A 14888-nucleotide genomic window follows, 5' to 3' on the forward strand; every position below is an offset into this window, starting at 1 on the left:
TCAAAACCACCCAGGCAGACCTTAAAAAGTCAACACAGTGAATTCTGTGTGGAATCCAAAACAAGGATTCAGGTATGTAAACTCAACTGTGCTACTGATTTGTTTTCCTTTATTGGGCAAGATCAACATGCAAATATATTTTCAGAAACAACCATTAATTTCAGCTGCTTTCCTTCTCCGTTACTAAACTGTTATGCATAGGAATGATTCATGAAGTCAGGAAATCCAGGCAGATTAGAAGTGATACTCAGGCTTATCTTTATTGCAACTTGCTCAGATGCTGACGTACACTCCACTGAAATCTCCCTCTGAACTCTAGAGTGAATCCCTCTACAGACAAATACGTCCTTCAGGAGAGCATGAGCAGCAAGGAACCATGACAGATATTAGGATGTTGTTTTAAACCAGTTCTAAAAGAGTATACTACCCTCAAACCTTTCAGTGTATGCATTTCATTCTCCTGGTAAAAAAAAGCAGTTCTGCTACGGAAAGATTTCTCACAGAGCTGCACTCGTGATCAAGATATGGAAGTTCTAAAGCACAAGGATCACAGAGTGGGTCAGGATGGAAGGGACCACAGTGGGTCATCTGGTCCAACCTCCCTGCTCCAGCAGGGTCATCCCAGAGCACATGGCACAGGATTGTGTCCAGACAGTTCTGGAATATCTCCAGTGAGGGAGACCACACACCTTCTCTGGACAATCTCTTCAGTGCTTGGTCACTGCACAGCAAAGAAGTTCTTCCTCATGTGCAGGTGGAACTTCCTGGGCATCAGTTCCTGCCTGTTCCTCTTGTCCCATTGCTGAGAAGAGCCTGGTCCATCCTCTGCCCCCTCCCTGCAGACCCTACAGACGTGGGGGAGGTCCCCTCTCAGTGTCTGCTCTGGAGGCTGAACAGCCCCAGCTCCCTCAGCCTTTCCTCATAAGAGAGGTGCTCCAGTCCCTCAAACATCTTGTGAAGTTGTGTTTAATTTTCAAATATGGCAGCACATGACAAGCCACAAGGCTCTACAGAAAGAAAAAAAAGTCCTCAGTTTCAAGAGTCAGTCAAATTTTCCAAGCAGCGAGGAAGTGCTTTGATTTGTGTCACTTAAAGCACACAGCAGCATTTTGAAAAATAAATGAGTACTTAAGAGCAACCCCTGCATCTCAAATATATACACACAAAATACAAATATATCCCCTCACACCATTTTTTTATTAAGACCATGCGAGGCTTATCCCAACAAATATCCTATGACTGTCAATTTTAATTAATGAATACTTCATAACTGCTTAATCGGAGTCTTATTCCTCTGCCTCCACAAATACAGTTAACATAACCAAATTCAGCAACAAGGTGCACTGGCATAAGGCACTTGAATAAACACATCTGGGGAAAAAAAAGAAGCTAATAGTAGACAGCAAACTAACAGAGAGGGATTGGTGCCCCATGCAAGGGGAAAGCATCTAAAAATATCAACCAGCAGCTCACCAGGACCACAATGTCTGTACTGAAAGCAAAACAGGCTGGCTCAGGGCTGCAAAGGCACATCTGGTTAACTCCAGAGGGCCTTATCTGAGAGGTTGTGATGGCAACACAAAACCAGTCGAAGGCTTGAAGAGCCCCACTACATGATCCTGTATTTTCTTCAGAGGACCTCCCTCCTCATCCACATTTAGATCACAGCTGGCTTTATTGCTATTAACAGGACACACATATGGTAGGCCCTACATCAACTAGAAAATTACTGTTATAGCAACGTAACACTGACAGATGCCTCAGTCAGAGTACAAATTTTTATAGCACAAAGACATATATAAACCAAAGGGCTTACAGATAATAAATCAGACACAATTTATGAGGCATTTTCAAGAAATCTTGTGGTAAGACCCAAAATTGCTGACTCTGAGCAGAGCGTGTATACAATTCACAAACTGAATAAGCTGGAATTCCTGTATTTGTCTAAAAAAATAACTGTACCACATAAACCAAACTGATTCTATTCCTTCCAATTTTATATATATATATTAAACCCAAGCTTAATTGAAAGTCATTAACAGAATTAACTTTACTGCCACTGTTAAAATTACCCTGTCAAATGAGGTAATTGAGGTTTGGGGGTTTTTTTGCTAGGTAATAGCAGCAATACTTTCCAATAAGGAAGTCTCCATGTCAGGCCATGAAACACTCTATGTATCCATTGTATTACAAGCTGTTTGCATTAATGTACTACAATTTGGAACTTTATCTCATCACTGTAGTTCCAGTGAACACCACTGCTCCACTGTATTCCTCTGGACACGACAAAGAAACATATTTCAAAAGGCTGAATTTCTGTAATCAAACTAATTTGGAATGGGAGAAAAATTTCCCAGTTGCAGCTTGCACTTCTCACCGTGTGCCAGCTCTTTCACTTTAATTGCAACTCCTTCCATTTGCTGCTGAACTGAAAAACATACATTGTACTGGGTGCAGAAAATTAGAACACAAATTCAATTTGAGAAAAAGGAACTTGGGAAAAAGAAAAGGCATGTCCTGACAATTAGTGAAGCAGGCATAATTGCTGGCGTGGGTTGATAAACTGAACTGAAACTGCTATTGACTAACCCAATCTCTTTTTTCTCTTTCTGAGCTTTTAATAAACCATACCAAGTAGCTAAAGAGAACTCAGTATACATAATACAGCTGTATCTTAGTGCAGCATTTGACAAGGCACTGCAAAGAAAAATCATTAAGATATTGTAGATATTGTGCCAGGATAAAAATACTGGAGCAAATAAACTAGGAATGGGAATGCTGGACATACTGTTGGTGATTCATTAATCCAGAGTCAGGTACCAAACAGACCACTTCAAATTCTGAGGTCAGAAATAGACAATTATAAAGCATACAATAAAATCATACACCAGATGACCTTGAGAAAAGGGCATCACAGTGTAAGAAGGATATTAAGCTATTAGAGAGCGTCAAAAGGAGGGCTATGAGGATGGTGAAGGGTCCGGAGGGGAAGCCGTGTGAGGAGCAGCTGAGGGAACTGGGGTTGTTCAGCCTTGAGGAGACTGAGGGGAGACCTTATTGCAATTACACCTTCCTCAGGAGGGGAAGAGGAGAGGCAGGCACTGAGCTCTGCTCTGTGAGGACCAGGGACAGGACACAAGGGAATAGCCTGAAGTTGCCTCAGGGGGGTTCAGGTTGGATATTACAGAAAGGTTCTTCACCCAGAGGGTGACTGGGCACTGGAACAGGCTCCCCAGGGAACTGGTCCCAGCCCCAGGCCTGACAGAGCTCAAGAAGAGTTTGGACAATACTCTCAGGCACATGGTGGGATTCTTGGGATGTCCTGTGCAGGGCCAGGAGTTGGACTTTGATGATGCTTCCAACTCAGGATATTCTATGATTTTACATGAGAAGAAGTCAAGTGGGGAGGAGACTGGGGTGTTTCATACATGCTGCAGCCACATTGCTTTGATGCTTCTTTGTTCCTCCAGGGCCAGTTCTCAGGCCCCAAACCAACTAGTCCCAAATCAGCAAAACCAGGACAAGATGATCACCTCAGGTAGCGTAATGCCTGTTTCTTGAGTGATATTCCCTTTTCATCTTTGATCAACCCCATACCCATTTTCAGGATTTCCAAGCTGGCTTCAGCACTAGACATCACAGAGGACATATTAAAGACTGAAGCAGAAAATAAGTGCCTCTCTCTTCTGTCAGAGCAGACTGCAATTTTTGTCAAAGTGCTCTGGCAAAATTGGGACTCACGGAGAATTTGCAGATGGGCTGATCTAGCTGTAATGTCGTGACCATCTGAACAGAAAAAACTAGAACAGCCTGAGACTGCAGTGAATATGTTCTCAAATAGTTTATTTCTTGACTTTTCTGAAAAGGCTTGCAGTTTAAGTACTTATCTGAAAAATAATCAGGCCAAATTCAAGATTATCCGACAGTGCCTTAAAGATGCTCTTCCAAATAAGCTTTGGAGACACAGGAATGTTTCAGAGCCCATACCACCAGGTCACTCAGTTTTACTTGGCACCTGGGCAGACTGATTGGTATGCACTGCTAACCATTTAATGCAAACTAAGAAGATGACATAAAATATATGTGTTTATCAAAATTCCCTCTAAGCCATTTTGTTCAGCACTAAGAAATTCCTTGTTTTTCCACAGGCTACTCAAACAAACCGCCTCTTGTGCCTGCAAGACACACATGCTCGTCCACCATTATTCCCTGCACAACAGTTTTGTTCAGGACAGACCCAACTGTAGAGTCAAAAGATTTGTGGTATAGCTGCTCTATTGACCTTCCTATGGGCAGGAGGCCATTCCTGCCATCTGGGGTGGGATCAAGTGATGGATCTGCAAGACACCAATTTAGAAAGACTAAGGTAAGTGAAAGACAAGGAGTAACAGCTTCTGCTTCCCCCTTCATTCTTCCCACTAAAGGACAAACATAAAACCAGGAGAATGAGGTGGTGCTGTGGGAGTCTGTCTGCCTTCCACCTAGGAAATACATTTCACCCCCATCCTGAGAGCGTTTGCTGTCAGGCAAAAGTGACTTCAGACACTGATTTCAGATGGAGGAGTTGCAGTTCACAAATTCTTCTGAAGAGTTATAAAATCTGCAGGTTCGCCGCAGATTTCAGATTCGTCATCTTCATGTTTCTTCCTTCTACACTTGGATGTAATTTGACAAAAACACCATACTGTCACTGCAAACTCTGCCAGCTGGAATCCTACAGTGCTACACGAGGAAGTTTACAAACACTGATTAGAAGAGGCAGACATAGCAGCGATAAGTCCAACAGGCATGGAATTAATCTTTTATTTTAGTGAATGAAATGGGGGGCAGGATCCCACAACACATTCTTTTCCTCTGATTTTTATTTTACTTTTAGTCCTGCTGTTCATATTGTGGCTAGATAGGTCCCTCTAACCACCAGTTCATTAGCAAGATGTGGCAGGAACGTTTTGTACATCTCAGGTGGAGTCATCCTACAGGAGAGAGATTTGTTTTATCCAGCACATGGGCTTTATTTGGACTTCTTAGGTAGACTATTGAATAGATTCCACTCTGCTACCAATGTTAAACTGTACAATAACAGATACTTGTAAAAACAGAAACAGGTCCCTGAAAGAGGTGACACATTATGTAAAGATCACACCAAGGCCACCACAGGGAAAGAATGAAGCTTCTAGAGAACACATAGATGTCTCACCAATTCCTTCAGAATAAGCAGATGTCTTAGATAACAGCACACTTAGAGGAATGATTTCTTCAGCAGGTGCCAGGTGCAGGAGCCTGAGGCTTGCTCCTGCTCTGGCACCTCAGTCATGCCAAAAGAGCTGTGTGTGGGGCTGTATTAGGGAACTGGGTGAGGAAACTAGCTCCCAAAATAAACACACATTTTCTCCTTTTCTCTCTTTGTCAAGTCCTTAATAAACCTGGAATGCTTCTCAGGGCCATTTACCACATGGCCTCACAAAATGACTTTCCTTGGAGGATGGAAGTGGACACAAAACAGTGCAGGTGGAAGGACCAGCTGTCAGTGGTAAGGACAGAGCAAGTGTTTCTCAATCTGGCATCTCCACTGAAACCAGCAGATTGTTAAACTGCACCCCAGAGCACAGGTGACAATATAAAACTTCTCAAATTTAAAAACTAAGTTTAAACAAGCACTGTTTTGGTTGTTGCAGGAATGAGTAGAGGCACAATGTTACTGCCATTAACTACAGTGAGAACAGAAACAACTGCCCCCAAAATAAAGCTACAAGCGGTATTTATCTACAAAAGGAATGACCTGTGACATAGGTTGTAGCTTGTGCTGGTCCACAAACAGAAACAACAAACAACTACTCTGCTGCAGGAAATACTGTCCCTGCTGGCCTCAGTTTTAATTGTTTTTTTAAACTTGTTTTTTTCATCTTTAGCTACTCAGAATGTCTGATGGTTTCCACACGTAATGTGGTGCCCAGTCCTGTGAGACAGGGGCTGTATCCTGCCAAAAAAGTGAAAATAACCACAGTGAAGAGCTAGGTGGATGGAAAAATGAGTTTTCCATCAGCCTAACCTTGCTCAGTAGTGCTCATCACCCAAAGCAAATACTACAAACAGATTTATAAAAAATATGTATATTTAAATTGATTAGATTTAGGCTCAGCTTTACTAAATACATGACCAGAAGCTCTGGTGTATAATTCTTCAAAAACAATATCAAATTTTGAGAATTTAGCCAACATTTTTTTTCTGTTATAACTTCTTTTTGCTTAGAGAAGATGGGGACAGAATTACCATGTATAGCAGATATGATGAAACATGGTAGAATTCAGGAAGATATCAAGTAATTTAGTGTTAACAATAAAGCAGAGAACTATTAAGGGGAGTATGAAAGATAACACACTTGGCTTTATGGGCTGTCAATTTGGCAAGAGAAAAAAATGTTGCTGTATTCTGATATTATGGGACAGACCAGAACTTCACTTCCTTGGCAGTTTCCAGTAAGATGACCCAATGAATGCTGTTCTTGAAGACTTGTCATGGATTGCTCCCTTCAACTCATTAATGTCATTGATAGCTGTGTCATCCTTGCTTGACATTTACACACACATCCTCTTCTGGGAGGCAAAACGTGACTGGACCCCTCAGTGGAGGAACACAACTGGATCAGTTGTGATCAGACTGGAAAGGTTCTTCAGGTCAGGAAAACCACTTACTGCTGTTTTTGGGAACCACTGCATCCACAGATCAGAAAGCAGCTCTCTCCAGCTTTTGCTTTGCCACAGGGGAGAGACTTTCCATTTTCCAGTGTGTGCTCCAGCACCCCCTCGATCCCACACATCCAGCTGGCGAGAGGTGCTCTGCATTCCCAAGACAGCCAAGTTTAATCACCATGGAAGGATTTCTACTCGGCCCAAACTAGTCCATATGCTCAAAATTTACAAAGGATGACAGAGGGTGAAGCGAGGTTTGTTTTGTTTTTAAATGAACCACCTAAAAGGTTTTGCTATCACAGTTCTCTCACCTGTTCTGTGGATAATTGTTCCAGATGTTAAGGGAACTGGAGCTCAGAGGTGTCACGGATGAATTAGTACCAAAAAATTCGAGTTCTCAACAAAGGCTTGAAAAAATTTCAGGTAGTTCAGCCCAGTAATATTTTTTTAGCTACAGCACAACATGATGAACTAGTCTGGCTTCTGCTGGGGCTCATATTATCTATCAACACAGACCTCCTTGGCATGTTTCAACCATTATGCTCATCATTTTTTCTCCTCTGTATATATTACTATGGAGCTGCACACTCTATCACATATAGTAATTTCAGAAGAATGGACATTTTATGTTCCAGGACTAATGTCCAGCTCCTCACATTAATTTGCTTCACCAACTCCAGCCTGTTTTCCATACAACACAAGCAACTGAAGTGGAACTTCCACTTGCATCTTTTCAGTCTAAAGAGGCTAAAAATACCTGCCTGGTATGTGTTCAGTCAGCCATGGATAATGCTGTATCCCTTATCTAAAATGACTAAATATGCTTTTCAAGGAAGGGTGACCATCATTTTTTGGATATAAACAGAAAAAGTGAAAAGTAAAAAACAACACTTGACTTAAAGGGAGATTTTAGAGAACTACCAGTAGCTTTGTCTGTCCCTTATTTTTCTCAGGTGTACCTTTGCACAATCCTCATATATGTAATTAAAGACACATTTTATTATTTCAAATTATGCTTTTATTTTTAATACATTTTAGTACATTTTAATATGAAATTCACTTGAAGCTTTTTTCCCCAAAAAATCTGATCCCCATTGTCTCTTTTATCTCTCCTTGTTTGCTAATAGACAAAAAAAATATTCTCCCAACTGGAGAATATCTCATCTGGAGCAGAAATAAGACATAACTACTTCAAGAATTAAAAAAAATAAAAATCTAAGACTTAAAGATAGAAAATAAGGCCATTCCTAATATGAAAATGCCTTAAGCAAGTAAACACTTGCTACTGAGTCTCTGAGTACATTATATTCTCCACACAAACAGTGCAAATCCACCTTTAGGCAAGGTTTTCCAGTCTTTTAATAAGATTTGCAATTTCTTGACAACTCATTTTTTTCCCCCAAAGACAGTGGGTGAATCAGGGTAAAGCATTTTTGCTTGCTCTGAAATCAAATATTTGCACATACCTGTAGACATCAAATGGAATACTCCTTAATCTTTTCACTTTGCTGTGTTATGGTAGACAAAAAGACTACATTTATGTCAAAAAAAAGCACTACTCTGTGTTCACTACATGTCACTACACACTCTCCAGTGTAACTATCATGTCAAGTAGCACCATATGCATCTGTACAGCTCAAATTTTCACAATGTACTATGAAAAAGTTAGCAAATTATCATAATCATCAACCACTGTAAACATTTATCATCACCTTTTTAAAAAGCCCAAAATGCCAACTGGTCAACTGGCCCCATACACACACTGCAAAGTAACTTTTAATGCATCTTAAGATGCTTTTTGCAGCTCTTCAACTGTTCTATACAATCAGCATTTCTGTATCTTCATGACGGCATTTTTTGTATTTTCATGACAAAGGCTTATTTAACAAGTTGCCACTACTAAGTGACTTGAAGGAACAGTTACGAATCCTACAGTCACACACTCAGACTTGACCTTGGATGAGGATGGTTCACTCAGTCTGGCTCTCTGTTTATTAGAGACTCTGCTCAGTCATTCAGAGTCCACAGCACATCTGCAGTCCCAGCTGCACGTCTTTTAGGCAGGTTGAAATTACTCTAATTTTTCAAACTGATTATTTTGCATTAGTAGCTGAAAAGATTCCATTAAAAGTTCGAAAAGAAATTTGAGTCCTCTTTTAGTTTAGAGTTCTGCACAAACATAAACTCCTACTATTACATAAAAGTGAGACCTCAGAAGCCTCAGTCTCATCTGTCTCCAAGCAATATTAAGGGCTGAAAGCGACACCCCCCCTTTCTTTTTTTTTTAATTGTCTTTTGAGGAATAATCTACTTTCTTGTCCTCAGTCCTATCCCACCTGCCTTGGCTTCCAGCTTCCCATGCAGGTGGAAAGTCCACCTCCTCCAGTCTTCTCAGAGAAGTTCAAAGTTCTCACCTGAGCTCGTAGACAGCCAGAGCCATCCTTCCTTCATAGGTGGGTTAATCTGGATAAACTCTTCTGGAAAGTTCTGGTAAAGCCTTTCCCTAGAAATCCAGACTACCAAGTGGAGAACCACCTTGTTAGGACCTTCCGGATTACAAGTCTTTTTTGGGACTTCACCTCGAGCAAGGTATTCACTGGTATTAATTTTGTAGCTACATGTACTGACATCCACATAATAAGTAAATGCTGTTTATACAGCTATGAACAAACCTTCCCAGAGGGGTCCTGATTTTTTTTTAATGTTTTTGTTTGGGTGGGGCTTTTTTTGTTTTGTTTGGTTTGGTTTTTTAATTCATCCACCCCTTAATTACCTTTCCTAAAAACAAAGGTAAGGAAAAAAACCGTGCTTCTGCAAGTCTCATTTGAAGTTCAATTTTAGAGCAATAATTCCTGTTTCAGATATGTAATTTAGGACAATCTTTGGCTATTACAAAGAGAAAATACATTCTTTTATCTTTGTATTTACTTTTTGTTTAAGGTTAGGCTTTTTCAGCCTTTGATCTGTAACAAAAATAAGGGCTACCCAGTAGGAGCATTTCTTATTGTTACTCTGAAAAGACTTTTGATTGATTCATCCTTCTTCTGACTCATGTTATTAACACAATAGAAGCTGGGTTTGAAAAACAGAAAAAGCAATCATTTTGTTTAAGAGATACACTTTATCTTTCTGCAAAATACTTAATCCATTTTACTACTCTGTTCAACAAAATAAATTTAAAAAAATCTTAGAACTTTTTTGTGAAGGCAGCAGATAATTAGCAAAGACCTACTGATACTGGTTTTGCTCTCAGCATATGAAAGTAAATTATAATCTCTTGGCTGGATAGTGCAGTTCAAGACTATCCGTAAATATCAAAGAAATTATAGTCTGAGCTGACCTAAGTCGTTTTCCCATGTTTTATTTTACAATTAAGAAAGAGATAAAAATGTAGACTTAAGGTTTTCTTTGGAGAAGATAATTACTGAGAACTAGCCTAAGACTGAGAATCATCTGCCCTTATTAATACCCAGACAACTATTTCCATTTAGCAGGTAAAAAAATATTCAAAATAAAATAAAATAATTTAACAGATTTCAAAAGGTCATTTTATCCTGTATTGTAGAAACTGTTTATGGTGTTCTGCAGTTCAGAACAGGCAATTTCACTCTCCAGACCCAAATAGTTGAGGGTATTTGTTCATGCTTTTAGCTCCATCTTCAAGGTAATCAGATATAAAAGGAAGTCAAGATTTAAATACTCAAAACAGAGACATGGTTTTCTCAAATTCTGAGTGTTAGGGCAGACAAAAGAAAAAAAAAAGATCAACAAAACATATTCATGTTCCATTACTATTATCAGTAAGAACAGGAAGTACAGAACTCTCCAGATCTCACTGTTACCAAGACATAAGCAGAGATCAACATTCTCTGGCTTGCAGACAGGGGTATAAACTAGTCCAGTGGCAAACAAATGTCCAGTGCCCAAGTAAAACTGTCTCAGACTTTCTCCTGCCTCTTCCTTATACTTTCAAAACTCTTTCTTGGAAGCTCATGGAGGCCCCACGAACATACAGACTGACACATTCCCAAGAGCTGATATTATGATGGGTGCGGTACATGAATCTTAAATTCATCCACCTACCAAAATTTTCCTGATGGTCAGAATGAAAAGTACCTCTGCAGAACACAAATCAGCCTGTCCTTGTGTATTCTCTGTGGTTTGAGAAGGACTGTAACTCTCTGTTTTCCAGTACTGTTCCATTTTTACTTACTGCCACATTCTATCTATCTAGAAGGTGAGGCAGGAAAGGTAACCTAAAATTATATTTAAAATTAACAAATAAGAGGTGACTCTAAGGAAGAAACCACATATTATAAAAGTAATGTTGAACGGCATGGTGAAAACATACATTTTTATTTTATATCATAAAAACTAGGACAACTCTTAGTCAAGTAGAAGAAACATTTTTTGGTGTTTTAAAAGAATTTATCTGACTAACAGTGGAAACTCCCCAAGTTAATGTACACCCTACTGCTCTTCCTCTCTTAAATGCTGGATAATCCTGAACCACTTCCTGATACCAGAAGCTGCTCAGATTATACGACTGTGAAATAACTAATGACTGGCTTAAAAATTATTCTGAACCACCTTCAGAACTTTTTTAAGAGATAGTAAAGCCATGCAAGTAAAAACTATTTAAATTCTTGACAAGGCAGAATTCAAAGCAGAGGTGAGGACAGTTCATTTTCTGGTAAGCCCAGGTGTACATTTCCTCTATGACCTATTAGTTAATCTAGATTCTCCAATTACTTAAATGTACTTCAACCTGAAATGGTGTAAAGGGTTCTAACATTTCCCATTCAGACTATTACTTTCATTATTACAGCTGCTCTAATAAACAACTCTTGTTTTGCTGTGTTTGCCATATAGAAAGTGTTTACCATAAACTCCACAGAGGAAGTCTTTCCACATACCTCCTTTTAAAATACTTTAGCTTTTAGTGTAATGGAATTCTGACAAAACCAACTGGTTAAAAAAAAAAAGACATTAAGGAATTCTCTGCTGTGCAAATTGCTGGCTATTGCTAATAAATAATAATGTCACAGATTTCCACCAAAGAACGAGCCATTTACACACGACTGATGCTTTTGCAGAAGTCTGCAAACAGCAGATGAAACCATGTCTGGTTTTCTATTTGGATGCTGCTGTCCAAATACAGATTCCTGAACTGTTGTGTCAGGATTTCACCCCATCAGGCATCACAAGCACATAGACACACATCCTGCCTTGCAAACTCAATACTGGTGAGCTCAGAAGGAAGCCTCACTTAACCTTTATTGGTTCAGAATACCAAAATAAAAAAAAAGAGAATGGGAAATAAGCATGCCACACTTGCCCCCATCCTCAAGAACAGCATCAGGTACCATTTTATCTACATATTAAAAAAAAATAGAAGAGAAAGACTCAGGTTTGTAATTCCTTTCCTTGTTTCAAGAAAACATAAAAAAAAAGGGGAAAGTTTCACTTGATGGCACCTTGCTACATCTGATCTTCTAGCAAAACAAGGGTTTACATAACTTTCCAGCATGCACAACTTCATTAAGGGTTGCCTGCATAGGATTTTCAAGTGCAGCCTTTAGTAGTAGGTTGGTTGTGCCTCAAGTGAATTTCTTTTCCACCCACCCCAGAAACTGCTTATGCTGTACTCTGAGGAATTTTACTGCCTCCTAAACACAACCCAGCTACAACATCAATAGGATTTTTTGAACTCCAGTAGTATTTTATACTATCACAGTCAAGGAGCTAAAGACACTTTATTGGAACCCATTTGCCAAGTCACATGGGTCACCCACGCAGAGGCTCATATGTCACAGAAAGGTTGAGTTACAGAAAAGTAGAGAGAACCTTGGACAGAGAATTAAAATGGAGACAACAGTTGGAGACTGGAGATTTCTGGAACAAGTATTACTGTGTGCTCTTCTGCTACACAGAAATAGAAGGGGGAAGTACAATTTCAGGATCATTCTGTTAGGAAAGAAGGGACACTTGTCCTGTAGATCATGACAACCTTTCAAGCCTGGGGCTCCACATACACAGATTTTTCCACAATACTCAGATTACAAATATACATCACCCTTCACCATGTACTAATTTTCAAGGGACTTGGTTACACTATAACTGGGTGGTGACACCGGGGTGTGACACTGGCTTGCTGCAGGCCTGGTTTCACGTGCATCGTTTATCAGAGTACAACATGTCTCCTGTCTCGTAAAGTGAGTTACACCATCGTTTGTTAAGCACGTACCAAGACAACCAATGTCACAACACACCGTGTTCTGGCAGTGAGGTTCTTAGAGAGCTTCCCAGGGACACACGCCCTCAAGGAACAAAGACCTCCGGATGGTGAAGGCCCCAAATTAGCCCTTTAGGATACAGACCCTTCACAGGAGCCAACAGTGCGATGTGCAAAGGCTCACCCAGTGTTTTCCCACCACCAGCCAGGTCCAAGCAAGCACCTCCGAAGCCAGCACATGACAGCCATGAAGGCCGAGATCCAATTACACCCTCCAGCCCTGGGCCAGTTCCTCTGGCACAGCCAAGTCCTTACACTCCACTACAGCCTCTCAAGACCCTCAGAAACCCAGGGGTGCCGTCCCACCCCGCCTCCAAGGAGTAACGGGGCTGAGCTCTGTGCCAGCACAAGGACACCGGTGCCCCCGGACCCCGGCGCGGGACACCGTGACCACCGTCCCTGAAGGGGCAGGAGCCCGGGCTGGATGCGCCTGCGGTCCCGCCTCTGCCCCACCGTGAGCCGAGCAAAGCCACCGGCACCACCGCCTTCCCTGCTAATCCCGCTCGCCGTGCCACGGAGCAGCAGCTGCGTTAACGGGAGCGCGGCCGCAGCGGCCGCGGGGTGCGCGGAGCCCCGGGACGGTCCCCGCCGCCCGCTCCGCCCGGCACCGCGGCGGGCGGGGAGGGCACCGCTCCGCCGTGCCCTGACCTTACCCCGACTTGGCAGGGGCCGCCCGGGCGCCGGAGCGCGGCGGGCAGCGCTGCCATCACACCGCCCGCTCGGCTCCGCGCAGGGGAACAGCGGCAGCGCCGCAGGAGGAAGAGAAGGAGGAGGAGAAGGAGGAGGGGGGCAGGCCCGCGCCCGCTCACCTGCAGGGGGAAGGTGGCCGCCTTGTTGCCCACGTAGCCGCGCACGACGTGGCTCTGGATGGAGAGCACCCGGCACTCGGGCTCCATGGCTGCGCCGCCCGCCCTCCCGCCCGCGCCGGGCCGAGCTGGCGGCGGCGGCGCCGGCAGCAGGAGCAGGAGCGGGGGGCGGAGCGCGGGCGGCGTGACGCGCTCGCCCTCCCTGCCCGCCTGTCACACACACACGCGCTCCCCCCGCGGCAGGGAGGGAGGCAGGGAGGAGGCAGGGGCGCTGCACGGCTCCCCCCGCGGTGGTCGCTGCCCGGCGCTGGGTGCGGGGCGGAGGGGGCGCCCGGCGCCCACCGCAGATCCGCCCCCCGCGCTCTCGCCGCGGGTCCCGCCGCCGCCTCCCCCGCGGCGTCACCGGTCACGCGCCCCAGCGGCCGCCCCGCCCGGCGGTGGCACCGGCGACACCGGGCACCGAGCGCGGACACGGCCCCGGACCCTGCCCGGGCACGGCGGGCGCAGCGGGAAGGCAGAGGGAAGGGCGAGCGCCTCGCCCCGGCGCTTGGGGAGTCACCGGGATGGGTCGGGTTGGAAAGGGACCACGGCGGGTCGTCTGTCCCAACCTCCCTGCTCGTGGAGGGCCATCCCAGAGCACGCGGCAGCGGGTTGTGTCCAGACGGTTCTGGAATGTCTCCAGTGAGGGAGACTCTACACCCTCTCTGGGCAATCTGTTCCACTGCACAGGGAAGAAGTTCTTCGTGTTCGGGTGGAACTTCTTGGGCATCAGTTTCTGCCCGTTGCCTCCTGACCTATGGCTTGGAACGACCGAGCAGGGCCTGGTCTGTCCTCTGACACTCACCCTTTGGATATATATACACATTAATGAAGTCCCATCTCAGTCATCTCTTCTCCAGGCTAAACAGGCCCAGCTCCTTCAGCCTTTATTCATAAAAAGATGCTCCAGTCCCCCAGTCATCCTCATAGCCCTCTGCTAGACCCTCTCCAGGAGCTCTGTGTCTCTGTTGTCCTGAGGAGCCCAAACTGGACATGGTAAATGAGCTTTTTCCACCTGGAAGGAGGTTGCAGTGAGGTGGGGGTCAGTCTCTTCTGCTC

At 43.5% G+C, this 14888-nt stretch overlaps 1 protein-coding gene across 2 annotated transcripts in view; it reads right to left on the reverse strand.

Moving 5' to 3' along the window:
- Positions 1-14101, reverse strand: part of PDXK (pyridoxal kinase) — a 48607-nt gene extending 34506 nt beyond the window's left edge. The window contains exon 1 of one of the 2 annotated variants that reach the window (XM_064646977.1): positions 13794-14101. In XM_064646977.1, the coding sequence (XP_064503047.1) occupies positions 13794-13880 (87 nt within the window). In that variant the 5' untranslated portion in view covers positions 13881-14101. Of the gene's footprint in view, positions 1-13637; positions 13750-13793 lie in introns of those variants that run through there. The other variant, XM_064646978.1, reaches the window with a different exon arrangement.
- Between the last annotated feature and the right edge of the window lie 787 nt (positions 14102-14888).

Source organism: Pseudopipra pipra, chromosome 2 (assembly GCF_036250125.1).
Source record: "Pseudopipra pipra isolate bDixPip1 chromosome 2, bDixPip1.hap1, whole genome shotgun sequence".
NCBI classification, from domain to species: domain Eukaryota; kingdom Metazoa; phylum Chordata; class Aves; order Passeriformes; family Pipridae; genus Pseudopipra; species Pseudopipra pipra.